Below are 20,524 nucleotides of genomic sequence, written 5' to 3' on the forward strand. Positions count from 1 at the left end.
CTGAGAGAGTTGGGCTTGTTCAGCCTGGAGAAGAGAAGGCTCCAAGGAGATCTTACACCAACCTTCCAGTACCTGAAGGGGGCCTACAAGAAAGCTGGTGAGGGAATTTTACAAAGGCATGGAGTGATAGGATGAAGTGTAATGGCTTAAAATTGGTAGGGGGAAGATTTAGATTAGACATTAGGAAGAAATTCTTCATCATGAGGGTGGTGAGGCCCTGTCACAGGTTGCCCACAGGGAAGTTGTGGATGCCCCATCCCTGGAGGTGTTCAAGGCCAGGTTGGATGGGGCCTTGGGCAGCCTGATCTAGTGGGATGTTCCTGCCCATGGCAGGGAGGTTGATACTAGATGATCTTTAAGGTCACTTCCAACCCAAACCGTTCTATGATTCTATGATTCTATTTAGTCATTCTTGCTAAAAAACAAAGTTCACTTCCATCAATCTATCTGCTTATGCAAAGCTCTGAGTAAATTATATTTTAACTTAACTCTGAGCCATTAATTTCAAAATTCTATAAGTAAACTTGTTTTAATCCCTGACTCAAGTAAAGTTATCCTTCTGTATCCATGTAGGCCTCCTGCCACCTTTGCTTGATTTCCTGGGAGACAGGAGACCTGCATGGATGAACAAGGAACTCCTGGAAAAACTCAAACACAAAAAGGAAGCCTGCAGAGGGTGGAAGCAAGGGCAGGTAGCCTGTGAGGAATACAGAGAAATTGTCTGAGCAGCCAGGGTTCAGGTTAGGAAAGCAAGGACATAAAGGACAACAAGAAAAGCTTCCATAGGTACGTCAGTGATAAAAGGAAGACTAGGGAGAATGTTGTCCCTCTTCGGAAGGAAACAGGAAACCTGGTTACCCAGGATATGGAGAAGGCTGAGGTACTCAAGGACTTTTTTGCCTCAGTCTTCATCAGCAATGGCTCATGCCACACCACCAAAGTTGCAGAAGGCAAAGGCAGGGAATGGGAGAGCGATGAACTGCCCACTGTAGGACAGGACCAGGTGCAAGACCATCTAAGGAATCTGAAGGTGCACAAGTCCGTGGAACCTGATGAGATGCATCTGCAGGTCCTGAGGGAACTGGCAGATGAAGTTGCTAATCTACTATCCATCATATGTGAGAAATTGTGGCAGTCCAGTGAAGCTCCCATTGACTGGAGAAGGGGAAACATAACTCCCATTTTTTTAAAAAAAAAGGAAAAGAGAAAGACCTGGGGAACTCCAGGCTAGTCAGTCCCAGATCTGTGCCCTCCTGGAAACTCTGCTGAGTGACATGAAAAATAAGGAGGTGATTGGTGACAGCAAACATGACTTCACTAAGGGCAGATCATGCCTGACAAATTTGGTGTCCGTCTATGATGGGACTACAGCATTGGTGGATAAAGGAAGAGTAACCAACATCATCTACCTGGACTTGTGCAAAGCACTTGACAGTGTCCCGTATGACATTCTGGTCTCTAAATTGGAGAGACATGGATTTGACTGATGGACCGCTTGGTGGATAAGAAATTGTCTGGATGGTTGCACTCAAGGAGTTGTGGTCAACGGCTCAGTGTTCAAGTGGAGACCAGTAATGAGTGGTGTTCCTCAAGGGTCGGTATTGGGACTGGTGTTGTTTAACATCTTTGTCACAGACATGAACAGTGGGATTGAGGGCACCCTCAGCAAGTTTGCCAATGACAGCAAGCTTTGTGGCATGGTCAACCTGCTGGAGGGAAGGGATGCCATCGAGAGGGACCATGACAGGCTTGAGAGGTGGGCCTGTTTAAACCTCATGAAGTTCAACAAGGCCAAGTGCAAGGTCCTACACCTGGGTTGGGGCCATCCCAAGCACAAATACAGGCTGGGCGGAAAATGCATTGAGAGCAGCCCTGAAGAGAAGGACTTGGGGGTGCTGGTGGATGCGAAGTTCAACATGAGCTGGCAATGTGTGCTTGCAGCCCAGAAGACCAACCATCTCCTGGGCTGTATCAAAAGAAGTGTGGCCAGCAGGGCGAGGGAGGTGATTTTGCCTCTCTACTCTGCTCTTGCGAGACCTTGCTTTGAGTATTGTGTACAGTTCTAGAGTCTGCAGCAAAGGAAAGACAGATCTGTTGCAGCGAATCCAGAGGAGGCCACAAAGATGATCCGAGGGCTGGAGCACCTCCGATATGAGGACAGGCTGAGAGAGTTAGGGTTGTTCAGCCGAGAGAAGAGAAGGCTCTGGGGAGACTTTAAAGCAGCCTTCCGGTACTGAAAGGGGGCCTACAAGAAAGCTGGGGAGGGGCTCCTTATCAGGGAGTGCAGGGATAGGATGAGGGGGAATGGTTTTAAGCTGAAAGAGGGCAGATTTAGATTAGATATTAGGAAGAAAATTTTTACTGTGAGGGTGATGAGACAGTGGCACAGGTTGCCCAGAGAAGTCATGGATGCCCCATCCCTGCAGGGTTTCAAGACCAGGTTGGATGAGGCTTTGAGCAACCTGACCTAGTGGAAGGTGTCCCTGCCCATGGCAGGGGGGTTGGAACTGGATGGTCTTTAAGGTCTCTTCCAACCCATTCTATGATTCTTGCGTGTTGGGGGGACCATTCTTGATCTTGGAGGAAATAATCCTTGAAAATCAAGCAGCTCTAATGTAATTCTTCTGTCTCCATTGTCATATCCCATGAGATTCTTTTTTGCTGAAAAGGCCAAAGTCTGCTCTCCTGAAGTCCAGGGTTTTGATCCTGCTTTCTGTCTTGTTCTCTCCTCTTAAGATCCTGAATTCCACCATCTCATGGTCACTGCAGCCAACATTGACCCAGCCTTTATGTCCCTGACAAGTTTTTCTGTGTTTCTAAGTATGAGGTGCATCAGAACATCTTTCCTTGTTGGCTCCTTGATCAACTGCATTAGGAAGTTATCTCCTGGACAGCTGGTGCCCTTCTGTGTTTTCTCTCCAGCAGATACCAGGGTGGTTCCAGTCCCTAATGAGGACCAGAGCCTGTGAACATGAGACTTCTTCCAGTTGACTGAAGAAGGCCTTGTCCACTTCTGCCTGATCAGGCAGTCTGTAGCAAACACCCACTTTAACACTGGCCGTGTTGGTCTGCCCACTGATCCTGACCTGTAAGCTTTCAAGCTAGCTCATCATCCATCTCTACACAGAGTTCCGTGCATTCCTGTGGCTCTCACATAAAAGGAAACTCCCTCTCTTTATCTTCCTGGCCTGTCTTTCCTAAAGTGCCTGTATGCCTCCATGGCTGCACTCCAGTCAGGTGAGTTTGTGGTGGATTAATCCTGGAGCACAGACAAGTTTGCTTACTCCTCCACCCATCAGGATAGTGGGGAGAAACAAGAAGAAAAAAGAAAGAAAACACATGGCTCAAGAAAAAGGCAGTTTAATTGAAAGAATGAAAGAAAAAAGTGAAGAAAAGGAAATCACTCACCACAGTGATCACAAAATGGTAGAGTTTAAAATTTTCAGGGTAATGAGAAAAAAGGACAGCAGAGTTGCTACCCTGGATTTCAAGAGAGCAAACTTCAAGCTACTCGGGTACTACTACTTAACAGCGCCTCCTCGGAATCTGCTTTGGAGGGCTTAGGGGTCCACCCTAAGAACCACCTTTTAGAAGCACAGGAGCAGGCGATCCCATTGTGTCAAAAGTCAAGCAAGCAGGGCAGAAGACCAGCTTGGCTGAGCAGGGTGCTCCTCATGGAACTCGGGAGGAAAAATAAATTGTATGATGTCTGGAAGCGTGGTCAGGCTTTGCAGGAAGATTACAGAGCTGTGGTTCACATATGCAGGGAGAAGACATGAAAGGCCAAAGCTGAACTGGAGATGAAACTGGCCACAGTTGCATCAAACAGCAAGAAAAGCTTTTTTAAGTATGTTAATAGCAAGAGGAGGTCTAAGGAAAACATTGGACCAATACTTGTTGAAGATGGTCACCTGACCAATAGGGATGAAGAAGAAGCAGTGGAGGCATTCAATGATAGTTCTGGCTCAGTCTTTAATAATACTGATAGACTTTGGGCTGCCTGGTCCTCTGAGTCAGAGGATCACGACTGCGGGACCATCTGCATCAGCTGAATGTTCACAAGTCCATGGGGGAGAGTACTGCAGGAGCTGGCAGATGTTACAGCAGGACCCCTCCTGATCCTCTACCAAAGGTCTTGGGAGTCTGGGGAGGTCCCTGCTGACTAGAAGCCAGCCAATGTTATTCCAATTTACAAGAAGGGCATGAAGGAAGACCCAGGAAACTACAGAACTGTTAGTGTAACCTCAGCACCTGGAAAAATTATGTAGATCATAATACCTGGTGCTACTGAAAGGCATTTAAAGAAGAATGAAATCATCAGGCACAGTCAACATGGGTTCACAAAGGGAAAGTCCCATTTGAATAATTTGATCTCCTTCTATGATAAGGTCACCTGCCTAGTGGATGAAGGGAAGGCAGTGGATGTAGCTTTTCTAGACTTTAGTAAGGCTTTTGATGCTGTCTCTCACAGTGTCCCTTCTGGACAAGTTGTCCAACTGCAGGATGAGTGAGTACAAGGTGCATTGGGTGAAGAACTGGCTGAAGAGCAGGGCTCAAAGGGTTGTCATGAATGGGGCTACATCTGGCACAAGTACAGATTGGGAGAGGAGTGGCTGGAGAGCAGCCCTGCAGAAAGGGATCTGGGGGTGCTGGTTGACAGCAGCTCAATAGGAGTCAGCAGTGCCCTGGCAACCAAGAGGGCAAACTGCATCCTGGGGTGCATCAAACACAGCATAACCAGCCAGTCAAAAGAGGAGATTATCCCACTGTACTGAGTACTGGTGCAGCCTCACCTTGAGTGTTGCATGCAATTCTGGGCTCCACAATTTAAGAAGAATGTGAAGGTCCTTGAATGTGTCCAGAGGAGGACAACAAAGCCTGTGCTGGAAGGAATATCCCATGTCCTATAAGGAGCGGCTGAAGACTCCAAGTTTGTCTAGTTTGGAGATAATGAGGCTGGGAGGCGACCTCATTGCTCTCTACAACTTCCTGAGGAGGTGAAGTGGAGAGGGAGGTGCTGATCTCTTCTCTCTGGTATCCAGTGACAGGATATGTAGAATGGTTCAAAGCTGCACCAGAAGAGGTTTAGACTGGACATTAGGAAACATTTCTTTACTGAGAGGGTGGTCAAACCCTGGAACAGGCTTCCTGAAAAGGTGGTCGATGCCCCAAGTTTGTCAGTGTTTAAGAGGCATTTGGACAATGCCCCTAGTAACTTGCTTTAACTTTTGGTCAGCCCTGAAGTGGTCAGGGAGTTGGACTGGATAATTGTTGTAGGTCCCTTCCAACTTAAATAGTCTATTCTAAATGTATGGTTTGCTGGTGGTCAAAATCAGTTAACAGAGATATACATCCTCTTTAAATCTAGATGAACTATCTTCAGTCTGAAGAAAGTAAAAATTAGTCTTGCTTGTCAGAATGCCTCATCTACTAATATTTGTATTTTATGAGTTGTGGGATTTTGGTGGGGGGCATATATATACAAGTTTTCTTGGTATGCTCAGTCATCAGCCCATATGACTTAATCATCTGTTGTTCAGAGTGCAAAACCTACATTTGACTTAGGTACTGAGAAAGAGTGGTCTCTGGTGGAAAAAATGACATTAGTTTTCATTATATATATATATAAAAATGCATGATTTAGCAGTTTTGAGAGTATAAAATCATAGAGTCATTAAGGTTGTAAAAGATGTCTAAGATCAAGTCCAACCATACTTTAAAAGACTTTACCTGGCAACATATTAAAAAAATCGTGTGCTTAATTTTACTTCAAGCTGTTATTCACTAGAAACTCTTATGTCACCTCTAGTTTTATCAATGTATTTGGAGAAATTATCTGAGAGACAAATAAATTTTATTTGTAGATGATTTTATTAAATTATGTATTGTATAATTACTTTTTAATGTGCATGCTTGGTATCTTTTGTGACACGCATCTATCACTGTTGTGCAAAAATGTTTTTGTGAACTCAAAATCTTTATCTAGAAGCCACAGAAGAAGTTTCGTTGGACAGTCCAGAGAGGGATACAGTAATTTCAGCAGAACCTACTCCTGCAATCACTCCTGTAACACCTACTACATTAGTAGCTCCCAGAATGGAATCAAAAAGTGTAACAGCTCCTGTGATTTTTGATAGATCTAGAGAAGAGGTACTGAGAAAATTTTTAAGTTATATTTTGACGACTATGGAAATGCCTTGTTGGGGAATATGTGTGGGGGGTTTGTTTGTTGGTTTCATTTTTGTTTTAATGCAGTTCCTAAATTGCTCACAGGATCATTATTTGGTAAAGGGAAGTATGCATGAGAACAACTGTTCTGTTTATTTTGTGTTTAATATGTATTTGACTCAATATCATGAGTATTCGTTGCTTAGGTGATGAGAGATCTGTAGCGTGAGGAATAACATGCTCCATTCCTACAGGATAGGTATTGTAAAAGTGTGTGAAAGGAGCAAGTGTTGAACTAGATGTAGGAGAAATGTTAAAGATGTGTATAAATCATACTAGCATGTTACAGGTTTTAACTTGGATTTCTGAAGTTGTTGTTTATGAGGAAATGGAGGAAACAGTTGTTATCATTATTCTGCATGCTAACAAACAGATGAGACTGATCATGGCTTTACCAATTAATTTGCTATTTACATTTGGCATTCCATTCAAAGTCTATGCATTGGCAAATACCATTCTTTCTAGAATATGCTCTTAGAAAATGTCACTGTTGAATGAGGTTTGGCAAACGAGACTTGCCTGGGACTCGATGATGGCTACTTCCCCAGATGCCCTAAGCTGACATTTCAGTCTGATTTTCTTCCTCTTCAACCTTGGCACTCTGTCTGTTCTGCAGTGGTGTTTCTTTACTACTACTGTTCGATCAAACTTAAGTATATTGCATGAAAGATTAGGAAATTCTGTGATCACACAGCTCAGGCAAGTATCTGAAAATTTTGTAGTTGTCGCTTTCCCCATCCCCAACTCTTCAACTACAGATACCATTAATAATGAGGAATATATCTGTCTTTTGATTAGAAGCTTATAGAAACATTGCAAGTGAAAGCATTTTTAAACCTCTATGCCTGCTGGAATTGGAGGAGATAAAATTAGTATTTCCCCAAGATAAATGTTTACTAAAACTCTGAGGACAAAAAGCCTGAAGAAGAGGTTTCAACACTAAAAAATTTTTCAGGAAGGCTCAAAATTAAAAACCAAGATGTGAAATTATGTTCACTTAAAATTGGATGGTGGGTCTAGAACAGCTTTTTAGTCATTGAGACATACCAACTGTTCCTTCCCCTATATCTTTATCTTCGTACCCATATGTAGTCTAAATGCATGTAAACTTGTTAAATATGGCATACATTTTTTTCTAGATTAAAGAGGAAGCAAATGGAGATTTGATTGATATAGAAATCAATGTATCAGACCCAGAGAAAGTCGGTAAGTTACTTCAACCTAGTAAGTCATATCTTACACTGTTTTACCTCTTAGGGATTGTTCTGAGATTTTAGTGTAATTCCTTATTCAGTTATCTTTTGATGGGTTTTAGTATGTAAATGAAAAGCTATTTAATGTGTATTTTAATTTTCTTACAGGGGATGGCATGAATGCTTATATGGCATACAGAGTAACAACAAAGGTAACTAGTACAACAAATATATTTGCAAATGACTATATCCCAGCTGAGTAGATGCATCAGTAAGTCATAACTAAAATGACTTTTTTTTAGACATCCCTTTCCATGTTTCACAAAAATGAATTCTCTGTTAAAAGAAGATTCAGTGATTTCCTTGGCTTGCACAGCAAATTAGCAATGAAGTACATGCATATTGGTTACATTGTGCCTCCCGCTCCAGAAAAAAGTATTGTAGGTAAGTCTACTTTCTGTAAGGTTGAATATATGCATGTGATTTCAGTGCTATAATATAAATGAAAAATTTTAATACCAATTCTGCTTGTAAAATACATATACATGGAACTTGGTAAAATGGTGGGACTCTGGGTGTGACTTAGGGTCCTTGTGTAGAGACTTTCTTTGGCTATGGATAAGTTGGGAAAACTCACAGATTCTGCAGGACCTTTCTCCAAAGAGCATAAAGCTCCCACTCTAATCTTGAACTGCCTACCCTTCTATGCTTGGATGGTTTAGTCCCATCTAAAAGTGTATAGTCCACATGCTTATAATTTTGGAGAGAAGAGGAAAAATATAGTATTCTAGGCTGATTTAAAATGTGGCATCTTAAAGCAGAGGGGATGGCAAAATGGCTGGAAGTAGGTGACATGCATTTACACTATACGCACAATGATTTTATTCTACTTTTTAAGTCTGAAGTCTTAATATGAAATGTCCTACTGTTGTGGTTTAACCCTGGTAGGCAGCTAAGCACCACACAGCTGCTTGCTTGCTGCCCCTGCCAAGAGAATTGGAAGGGTAAGAGTGAGAAAACTCATGGGTTGAGATAATAAGGACAATCTAATAAGAAAAAAAAAGAAGGGGAAAAATGTACAAAAACAACACATAAAAAAACCCCAAACAAAGATAAACAAGTGATACAGAACCCCGAAATTGCTCACCACCAACGGTCAACCAGTCCCTAAACAACGACAGCCCTGGCAACACACACCCCATCCCCACTTCAGCTTTTATTGCAGAGAGTGATGCCATATGATATGGAATATCCCTTTGGTCAGTTGGGGTCAGCTGTCCCGGCTGTGTCCCCTCCCGACTTCTCATGCACCCCCAATCTATTTGCTGACACAGCAGTATGAGAAGCAGAAAGGGCCTTGACTCTATGTAAGCACTGCTCAGCAATAACTAAAACATCAGCGTGTTATCAGCATTGTTTCCAGCACAAAATGCAGCACCATATGAGCTGCTATGAAGGAAATTAACTCCATCCCAGCCAGACCCAGTACAATCTCTACCCCTTATTTCATACCATTTATATTGTGCTCGGGTCCCACACTATCCAATCCATCATTAACCACCAACAACCTTCCCATCATTTGATATATACAGATATAATTCCCTTAGTCTATGAGCCATCCCTGTAAAATGTCCGTAAAATGTCAATAAAAACGTCTGACTTCATTTACTCCATGACTTTGGGGTCCATCTGTTATGGTGTTCATTCAGGACAGGAGGGATGGTGTGTTGTGTTGGATTGTTGTCTAATGAATCCAGCTCAGGTTGCATCACTGCTTGCACTTGCCTGGTTCCTTATGAGATTCATTCTTTGTTGATTTGGGTGACTCCTGCTATAATACTTTTGACATATGGCAGCCACCACAATGGTGACATACAGCATCATAAAACATTGGTATCATACAGCAAGCCCACAACAGAGGGATCTTCCAAGAGATCAGTCAGGGTAGATAGCTGTTTTATCTTCTCTGTACTTTGTACCCCTCCCTTCCAACCTTGCCATTTATAACTAATACATTAATTAAAAAGAAACCCTGAAAACCAACCCAAAACAAAAAAAATTCCACACACTTCTTTTTAGAAATTAGAAAATACTAGAATAAAAATATTAGTTCTGACCATACCAATCAGTTGAAAAAACTAAGATTTATTTTCTTTTTTTGAACACAGGTGACCAGTAAGACTGTGACCTTTATTTAGATTGTTTTCATAAATGCAAATGTAACTATTTTTTTTAGTAACTTTAATCACAATAGATGTATTACAGGAAATTGCATATTTCATGGATATGTTTCCCACAAAAGTGTGCAGCATATGGTGTTTGTGTTCTTTGTATCCTTCTGTGGCACTTTTCATTGTAATTCGGCTTAAACTTAGCTAAGCCTAATCTTCTAATCAAATCAGTTACGTTAATGATTTCTTTATGATAACATAAAATCAATATGGTGCAATTTTCTTCAAAGGCATGACCAAGGTTAAAGTAAGCAAGGAAGATTCTTCATGTGCTGAATTTGTAGAAAAAAGAAGAGCAGCATTGGAAAGGTAATGTATGTATCTAACTAAAACTTGTTTAGCATCAAAATGAATTTTAATATACTACATGATCTCTGTAACTGGGATCTGGACCATCTGTACTTAGGTAGATTCTGGCATCTGTATGCAGCTGCCCAATTTTTGTGTAGAAATGGAATAATTCCCATTAATATTAGGAAATGTAGACTTATTCATGGGGAGAATTATAGTTACCTCTTCAAACAGGACACTTCTTAAAATTGAGGTTGCAGAGATGCAGCAAGCAAACCTTTCTTCATCAGGTTACTTACACATTGTGATTTTTAAGGCATTAAATCACTTCAGTGCAATTATTTCATATAAGATTGGCTGTTTGGCAGGGGGAAGGATGAAAGAAAGCTTTAGTCAGCTGAAACTATAACAGCCTTCTGATGACTTATAATGCATTACTGTGACTAGCTGTATTTTGATGTAAGAGATAGCAGATCTCTGTCACCCAGCACTGGCATACAAGTGGTATTGTTCAAATACCTTTGTTATGGAACTGTGTTGTGAATAAGAATTTACAAAACTTTGGTTTAGCAGCAATCTAGAATTTATTGAGGTAGACTGCAAAATTCCTACTAATACTTGATTATCAATTTATTAACAGTGATTTAAAGTGATTCAATATATGTGTTATAATCAAATTAATCAGTGGCTTGATTAAAAAATTAGGAGGTTCACTCCTATTTAGTATATAGTATAATACGTATAGATGCAAGCACAGAAATATAGAAATATGTGTACACAAAGATATATTAATATTTAAGCATAGAAGGAGTATGAATAACCACAGTTACAAAGATATATGTATACTTATATTTAAGTATACAGATAGATAAAAGGATAGGTAGAGAGACTAGTCTAAAAATTTGCCTCTTGAGACTGCCGAGAATACTCACACACAATGCATCAGCCTTCCTCAATAGGCAATAATTGAGTGTCAAGAGGTCAGCTTTTCCTTGGCCTTTTTGTTTGTTATGTCAGCAAATGAATTTGCATGCTACACCTGAGAGGTGTCCCAGCTCAGGGGGAGGTTGTTGGACCCAGCCTGCTGTGATCCAGAAGAGCGCAAAGGGCCTTCCCTGCCTTCCCTATAATTGCTTACTTAGGATTTTGAGATAATTTACTTTTGTCAGATGTCTGAATAATCATTTTGATGTTTTAATATTCATTTTGGATACAGCTTGGAAGATATAATTCTGGCAACTTTTACCAGTTATGTAAGATCACCTCACTTGGGCCACAATCCAGGCATCAGACATATTCAGCTGTCAGGGGGTGACTAATGGTCAATCTCTTTCTCAGGCAATAAGGAGGCACTCTCCAGATATACAGGAGCCCAAGAGCACTGAGGGGATGCGTAAGTGTGCTGGACCACTGCATCTTAACAATGGGTGCTCTCTCCCCCAGCGTGCCTGGTCAAGATGACCAATTATCAGTTCCCTTCTTCAGGCAGTAAGGGACTCTTTTTCCCAAGCACAGCAGTTTTGGGTAGGCCAAAGGGGTGCCTTGGTGTCCTGAATTACTGCCTCTATCCAATGGGAATTCTTTTCCCCAACAAGCCTGCATCAACATGAACCTAGTTATCACTGGATCAGCAAATGGCGTAGAGATGAAGGCGGAGGGGGAAGGTGTTGCTCCAAGTGAGTCAGAAGTGCTAAGCGGCCTAAAATTGCCTGTGCACTACGGCAGGGTGCAGTTTCATCTGTTTATCAGCCCATTTCCAGCCAAACCTTTTCTGTGGTTTTGGTGCTGATTTCTTGCTGATAGCCTCGCACAACAGGTTTAACTTTGGTTAGGCCTACTTGTTGAGCATCTGCCTGGTCCAAATTTCCATTATTTTGAACAGGAGAAGTGCACCTGTCACTTTCTACCCTGTGACTACAGTCAATCCATTTTACTTCCCAGAGCGGTGGTACGGTCACCCCTTGCCTCTGTGCCATGAATATAGGGTGGTAAAGACATCACCTTCTTAATAGGCTGGTAAATAAGTTAACATGTCATATTTGCTGATTATTTAATATTGATGTATTTACTCATAGCTATTATATATTGATATAAGCACCATAATTTGATATCTAAACAAAGGACTAACAATAAACACAAAACTACAAGGATTAACAAGACTACAATTGGGTGTACCATCAAATTCAAAGCTCCAGTTGCTTTTGGTGACCATCCAAGGAGAGTTTCCCACCAGTGATGTTCTCCATCTTTCTTCACTCTTTCTAGGATGCGATATATCTCCTCTGGGTCATGATGGACGGTAATAAGGGTTCCTTGTCTGTTATTTCAAACTTGTTTTAGCAATTGACACAGGTCACCATGTTACAACAGTTTTCTTACCAATGTGAGATTCATTCCAATCGGAGTAGGTAATAAAACTTGATACAATGTGTAGTTAGATTGTAACAGTTGATGGGTTGTGACAGGAGCTGAATAGTTGAAGTCACATCCCATAATTTTGGTAAAATTACAAATACAGATATTTGAGTGATTGTATATATCTACAGTGGTGTTGTCCATAAATATGGAATCACAAAAGGTTCCCATAAAAACGCATCCATTTCCAACATATACAAGTACAGTATCAGGGATCGGGGATTTCATCAGGATGTATTTCAAAATAACATTTTGTTCAGTGTTAAGACACATGTCATGGGCTTCAATGGTATTACCATCACAAATAAATTCTTGTTTCTGTACAACACATATCAACATCAACAGTGTGCCATTTGTTCCCATTTTGTTGGGCCCATGCTTTGTGTTCTAATGGATAGAGTACAGTTCTATGGTGATTTAATCCCAATGTAATGATTCAGTATATCATAGAATCACTAGGTTGGAAAAGACCACTAGGATCATCGAGTCCAACCATTCCTATCAACCACTAAACTATGTCCCTGAGCACCTCATCTACCGGTCTTTTAAATACCTCCAGGGATGGTGACTCAACCACCTCCCTGGGCAGCCTGTTCCAGTGCCCAATGACCCTTTCTGTGAAAAATTTTTTTCTCATGTCCAGCCTGAACTTCCCCTGGCGCATCTTGAGGCCATTCTCCCTTGTCCTGTCACTTGGGAGAAGAGGCCAGCACCCTCCTCTCTACAACCTCCTTTCAGGTGGCTGTAGGGAGCAATAAGGTCTCCCCCAGCCTCCTCCTCTTCTCAAGGCTAAACAACCCCAGTTCCTTCAGCCACTCCACGTAAGACTTGTTCTCCAGCCCCCTCACCAGCTTCATTGCTCTTCTCTGGACACACTCCAGAGCCTCAACATCCTTCTTGTAGCGAGGGACCCAGAACTGAACACAGGATTCGAGGTGCAGTCTCACCAGTGTCGAGTACAGGGGCAGAATAACCTCCCTGGACCTGCTGGTCATGCCGTTTCTGATACAAGCCAAGATGCCATTGGCCTTCTTGGCCACCTGGGCACACTGCTGGCTCATGTTCAGATGGCTGTCAACCAAGACCCCCAGCTCCTTCTCCTCTGGGCAGCTTTCTAGCCAGACTTCCTCTAGTCTGTAGCACTGCATAGGATTGTTGTGCCCCAAGTGCAGGACCTGGCATTTGGCCATGCTAAACCTCATGTCATTGGTCTCAGCCCAGCGGTCCAGCCTGTTCAGATCCCTTTGGAGAACCTCCCTACCCTCCAGCAGATCGACACTTCCACCCAGCTTAGTGTCGTCCACAAACTTACTTAGGGTGCATTTGATCTCCTCATCCAGGTCATTGATAAAGACATTGAACAGGGCTGGACCCAGCACTGAGCCCTGGGGGACACCACTTGTGACTGGCCTCCAGCTGGATTTAACTCCATATACCACCACTGAATCCTTGTATATTTATAAAAACAAAAGTTGTGGCTTTATTGTCAGTAAAGGTCATAAGTGAAGTTGACTAGATACGTCTAAAATTGGAAATCCTTTTCTAATTCAGTTGCATTATCTCAAATTACCTTTCAAATCTCAGTGGGTAAGGTGCCCTCATTGTCTTTCCTCGTAGTTGCCACTATAGTGGATTGCACCCATAACTGAGCTTGGATACAGCTAAGAGCTAGAGAAACATTATTCTGGGTGATGCCAAGTGCATCTACAATTAACTGGTGATCCTTCTCATTAATTCTTTCTCATTTAGGCAATATATCAGATAAGAGTTATTGGCTAGTTCCCAGTACCAGCGAAGATGATCTTAATAATGTTCTAGTGTATACAAATTGCTTGTTGCCAAGCTTAAATTGTTTGCCAAGACTTCAGCATCTATGTTGTTTAATACTCTTAATCCTGTTCCCAGGATGTCAGTCACGTCTCTCCTTGCTCATTTTGCAGAGGTGAGGGTTTGCCCATGCAACCATTTTAACCACTCTGTATAGAATGTATTTAGGAATGGAGAACAGGTAGGTTTAATTGCAGAGATCTTAACCTGCACTGATAGTTCCACTTGCTCGAGGGGCCATGATGGTTTAAATAGCACTTGCTGCTGGCCTGTATATTTAATAGCATAGGGTCCAATTTCATAAATCTGTAGGGATAAGGTTTCAACAGTCTTATCGGGGGTCTTGGAGGTAATAGTATGCATTATGGACAGATTGTTCTATCTTTTGTTTCTATCTGATTTGCCATTTTAATAGTTAAAAGACTATTTCTGTTTGTGTAGCTTAACATATCACATCTAATAAAAATGATTCTGCCTTGTTGGGTGATAAATTGATAGTTCCCTTCCACCTTTTCAGATTTTTGTTCCTTACTGTAATGTTGGCCGATTTGTTATTGTTAAATTTTGTGTTGGATTTCCTAATATTCCTTTATTTCCAACATTAATAAATATGCATGAATCAGAATTTACTGCAGTTACCATATTGGTTAGTACAAATAAAAGAATTAGGAGCTTCCACCCTGTGTGTTGGGCTTTTCAATATATAAATCGGATCTGGTTCATGTTGGAGATGATTACTCCTGCATGAAAGATACGTATTCTTCCAGTAGTTGACCCAGTGTCCAGGGGTGGTGTTTTGGTATTGTCCCTGGTACTGTTCCTGGAAAGGGAAATAACACAAGTCTCAATGGGGAGACTTCAGACTGGTGCCTCTTCTAGTGAGTGGCTAGGGTGTATCCACCTAGTGCTTATATGATGTTTAGCTCTACTGCTGTCTTTTTTTGTTTGTGCAATGCTTACCAAACAGTGGCAGCAGCTTGTCTAAAAATTCAGCCAACGCTGTGTGAGCTATAGTGGATGAATGTTTATAGCCCTGAGGAAGTCTGTTAAAAATAAATTGTATCCTATCCCAGGCAAGAGCAAATCCTTTTTTTAATATTCCTCCTTTAGTGGAACCATAAAGAACATATCTTTTACATCCAGCACCACCATCCAGGAGTGAGCGGCAGCCTGAAGGGTAGTAATTAATGTTGCAGTGTTTGGGACAGTGGCTGCAAGAGGAACAATGTTTGCATTTAACTTTCTATAGTGTATGATTAACTGCCACCTCCTGTCTGTTTTATTTTTAACTGGCCACACTGGGGAGTTGTATGGAGAGTGTGTTTGGGAAATAATGTCTTTTTTTCTAAATCAGTTCTGACCTCTGCAATACCCATCTGAGCAGCAGTGGAGATAGGATACTGAGGGACATCAGTTATTTTTGAGTCAGGCAGTGTGGCTGCAGCTCACAGCAAGTGAACTATCCCAGTTAACTGATGCCCACCGATAGACGCTAATTTTCTCTCAGCGAACCAAGGATGTTTTGGATAGCCAAATGACCAAACACTTCTGTCTGGCAATTTCCAGGCTTGTCCTTGTAATATGTGAAAGCTGAAAACATTTTATTTCCTTGGAACTGCTGCTAATTGGTGCATTAATATCCTTTTCTCCCTGGGCAATAACAGGTTTACTTTAGCTATGGGGCATATCTTTTGCTGGTAAATCCTGTTATGTTAACCCTTCATTGGCTGGGCTTAGTGTTAATTCTTTAGGCATCCAAATTTTAGATTATTGAAATTTGAGTTCCCATGTCAATTAAAAATTTTGCTAGCTGTCTTTGGGGGCTGACTAGGACATAAATGTGAGGGCCATCTGTGTTATCCCATTGATAAGCTTTCATCAGGTGTTTATGAGATTGGAGGCCTACAGGGACAGAGATAGGATAATTACCATATGCGCCTCTTTTGTTCATAGCCTGAAGGCAGGCTGCTTTTGCAGTGTCAGTAGAAAGTTTGCTTAATGATCTTATTGGTAGAGCAGTGGGCTCCCTCCTATCCTGAGGGTCTATGCCACCCTGCCTAATAAGCTATTTAGTGCGTGATAGAATGCGGTTCATTGTTTGGATCTGGTCTGGTCTCCCTGTTAAAAATACCCCTGGTCCCCAAAAGCCATCTACTTCATCTTGATTTAACATAATACAAGCTCCCCTCTGTCAGGAGAACTCACCATAAATATTCAGTTTTGCTTTCACCAGGCTTCTACCCATATTTGTCCTGCAAATTAGCTTATTAAAGTAGGTCCCACGGAATGGTTCTCATTGTATTACTTTGGTTACCCCCCTGGGGCCCTATGGGTACCTCAGTTTTAATAATAAGGGCCACTTTAAACTGTGATTCATCTAGACCACTCTCTTTATTACTCTCATTGCTAAATTCCTGGTCAGGATCCCCCCATATGTCTCCATCCCAATCTTCCAGGGGCAAAATTAACTTAAAGTTCTTTACAGGGTCTGGGGGATTGGAGGCCTGGATTATCACTTTCTAGTTTGTCCTTGTTGCATTAAAAGGGTAAGTCTGATATGTAGCAGGGAAACCCTACTGTTGGTGTCACACATTTTCATTAAGGATCTCCTTGTTTTCTGAACTCCCTCTTAGAGAGGAATTTAAGTGCAGCTGGTGGAATTTAGGTGAGGCAAACTTAGCCTTAGACCTGGACAACAGTTTATGTCTAAGGAATACTGTCAGAGTCAGTTCCTGCTTAGAGGTTTGCTTTCCAGTGCCCCATAAGGGGCTTTCACTGAAAGGCAGGATCAACCAGGCCTGTCAGCATCCAAAGAGGGACTTTTGGGTCTGAGAGTAAATTTGCCTGTCAATGTCCAAAGAGGGTCTTTCACTGAACAGTCTCACAAATTTGACTTAATCAACCAAGCTGGTCAGTGTCTGCAGAGGACTCTCACTGAGCAGTTTCACGAGGCTGGTAGGACCAGTCTTTATTTGTCAAAGCCTGTTATTCACTGATCAGATCCACAAAGTTGAATCAGTGAAATAATTTATTGCAGTGACAGGTATAACAAGTTTGAGATTGCAGGTGATAAATTCACTCACAGCATAATCAAGCTAGATCTAAAAATTAAGTGCTTATAGTTAACTATAATTTCCCAGGTAACATCCTGGTTGGAGGTGCAAATATTACCAAGGAGGTGTCTCTGCTTGGGGAGGAGAAAGGGATCCAGACCCATCAAATCATCCCATAGTTGGAGTTCCTCACCTTGAAAATTGAGGGATTCTAAATGCCAGATTTATACTTTTGGTGACTCTTTGTGAGGTGGGAGCAAAGTCAGATATCGTGTCCTGATTAGCCCTCAACTGGGGCTAAGTTCAACACCTAATATGGAATTGATCTTACCAAGAATTGTTGTGCAAGAACACAAGGGAGGGGGATGAGGATATGGCCATCCTAGGCTACAGAGATATGACTGCCTTTTTGGCTTTGCTGAAGCAACAGCAGCTGCTCTTCCGGCCACACAGAAGCAACACCGGTCTGTGAGGCCTACACCCCCCCACCCCCCCTCCCCGCAGACGTTTCTCAGTTGCCATAATTGGTGGGGCTTTGTCCGAACGTTTGACCGCAGTGTCCTGTGTTCCAGCAAGATAAGCACTTGCTCAAGCTGAACTGGGCAGATCTCTGTCCATTTACAGTCTATGGGGTATTTTGGGCCTATTTTGTTCTTATTAGGGAGTTTCAACACAAGTCTAGTATTGGCAATTTTCTGCTAACTTACAGCATTGCATCTATTGCTGATTTTCCACAGTCCTCTACTCTTTTTCACTTTTCCTCTCCCAGTTGTTTCAGCAATTGTTCTATTTGCAGAGATAACAGCATTTCTTTTTGCTTTTTTTGCTCAACCTCATCTTGTAACATTCTTACTTCCTTTTCTTTGCATTTTTTTAGTGACATGCTGCTTCTAAACACTTTCCCAACATCTCACATATTGTTCCTTTTTCTTTACCATTTTTCAGTTTCTCTCTCATAATGTTTAACTTTTCCTCTGTCTTATTCAGTTATCACAACTTTTGCATGCCCAGTCTCTGTGCCTCCATAAGTAGTCAGTAATCAAACCTGACATCCTGCTGACTATACCAATTTTGTCACAGAAGAGTCAGAAATCACTCAGATCCGATCTAGTAGTTAGTTTATTGAGTTCTAAACAGTAAATGTAGGTATGTAAAATATTTAATAAGTACAGATGGATTGGCAGTCATTACTACTTAGTATACTTAAAGTTAGTATGGTTTACAACTATCATCATGTAAGCTTACTATACGTATCTTAAATGTTACATGCATGCAAAATATGTCACATACCAACCCATTAATGCCTGGTGTCAGATAAGGGGTCTCTTGGCCTCGAGGGGTAACCTTGAGAGGTTTTACCTACTCAAGGGGAGATCGCTGCACAGCCAGCTGGTATGAAAGGAGAACTCAATGGACCCTGATGGCTACGGATACTTATAGCATAAAGTGATTTGCTCATAGTCAGGTTTTCTGCTGTGTTCACGCAGTTTCTGCCACTTATCAGCCCAGTCTCCAGCCAAACCATTTTTGTGGTTTTGGTGCTGGGTTCTCGCTGACAGCCTTGCACAAGAGGATTAACTTCAGTTAGGCCTACTTGCTGAGTGTCTGCCTGGACCAAAATTCAGTTACTTCAAACAGGAGGAGAGCACCTATCACAAAGGGAACTGTCACTGATGTGCTGCATCATCCCTTCCTGTTGGCATGGCTGGTAAAGCAACTAGTAAAAATTCTGTAACTTATGGTTGCGTAGAATTGAATCAAGTATACAGACTTAATTTTGGTATAATTTTATAACATACCCATTGCTGTGATATGATTCTATGTGGTTATTACATTATGGGAAAACAATACTCCATTTAACAGTTTAAGTTAAACTAGAAAATTAATAGAAATCAAAGGTATTTGATGGTATGTCAAAGAGCATATCTAACAGGTAATATATGAAGCTCTTGAACTTTTGGATTTCCAGAAACAATCTTAATTGGAAAAATATCTCTTCAGAATCTTGTTGCTACCATCCCTCCATTTCTTAACTAATAGAAGAACATCTGAACTGATGTTGACCCTCAAAATACTTACAGGTATCTTACAGCTGTCCATCACTAAAAATTAGTATACAGCTTAACATTTGCTACTTAAAACTGCAGCCTCAAGTTACCGAAGTAGTTCTGTCACTTGGAGCAGAACTCTGAAACATATCCTGGCTATACAAGAAGTCTGTTACTGAATGTCATGCCCCGGATCCACAAGCTACACGCTCATACCCGGGCATCTTCCAACCTGCACAGTCAAAAGACGGGGGGGGGGGGGGGGGGGGGGGGTGTTGTTTATCTGTGCGGCGATCTGGAGGCTGACAAGGTTGCTCTAAGGGTGAAAATCAAAAGCAAACTTTATTCTCGCTTCGATCAGCCTTCAGAAGAATAGTTTAAGAGAAAGAAAGAAGCAAGGTCAGACTTCACATTCCAGCCCTTGGCTTAAACATTGATGTTATAAGGTATGAAGGCTTGGAATAACAGCGGAGACTGGTGTAATTAGACAACTGAATCACTTCCAGACAACTTTAGGTCTCTGTGACAGAGATAACTGGTTTTGATTTGTGGAATCAAACCCTATAACCCAAAATGAGTTATAGATCAGGTATGGCCCTTTTCATTCCCTTCGAGATTCACTCCTAATATACCTGTAATTTTTCTACATGTTTAGATCTGTCGTGATCCCACATTGGGTCTTGGAGGGGAAAATACTCTTTCCAAATCCCCTACAGTTTTACAATCAGTTTTGTTTGTTCTTGGGTTTGTGTTTTGGGTTTTTTTGTTGTTGTTTTGGTTTTTTTCTTTTTCATTTTTTTCTATTTTTGTCTCGGTCTTCCTGGAGAGGTGCCTGTAAAACTGTCAAAGCAGACCAAAGCAGACCTTTCCCTGATGCAGGAAGATACCGGGCTATTTGAGGGGGGGGGGGGGGGGGGGGGGTCCCATCCAAGCCTGTATCCCATTCCTGTGATTGAGGGGGAGGCTTAAGCAAATCAGGTAAATGTTGTTCTGGTGTCCGGTGAATTTTATTTATTCTAGTACACCCTTGCTCAATAATGCACGTCATGCAACACCACCTCATTTTACCTTTAAATTCTTTGTTATTTTCCTGCTCAATGGTGAGTACCATAGGCTTCTGCGGCGGAAACATCCCACTGTCCCTTTGCCACTCCGAATGGTTTTGGAGGGTGAAAAACACTTCATTCCACTTTCCTTCTCTCCTTAAAAAAAAACATTAGTTGCAAAACGGTACTGCA

General features: G+C 41.7%; 1 protein-coding gene across 1 annotated transcript in view; it reads left to right on the top strand.

Annotated features, from left to right (window-relative positions):
• The window catches only part of LOC128850191 (sorting nexin-2-like), a 58,672-nt gene that overhangs the window by 22,046 nt on the left and 16,102 nt on the right, over nt 1-20,524 (top strand). Inside the window, exons 3-7 of the mRNA XM_054053179.1 lie at nt 5,987-6,150; nt 7,368-7,434; nt 7,590-7,633; nt 7,724-7,865; nt 9,883-9,961. Of these exons, the coding sequence (XP_053909154.1) occupies nt 5,987-6,150; nt 7,368-7,434; nt 7,590-7,633; nt 7,724-7,865; nt 9,883-9,961 (496 nt within the window). The remainder of the gene's footprint in view (nt 1-5,986; nt 6,151-7,367; nt 7,435-7,589; nt 7,634-7,723; nt 7,866-9,882; nt 9,962-20,524) is intronic.

This window comes from Cuculus canorus, chromosome W (genome assembly GCF_017976375.1).
Source record: "Cuculus canorus isolate bCucCan1 chromosome W, bCucCan1.pri, whole genome shotgun sequence".
NCBI classification, from domain to species: Eukaryota; Metazoa; Chordata; class Aves; order Cuculiformes; family Cuculidae; genus Cuculus; species Cuculus canorus.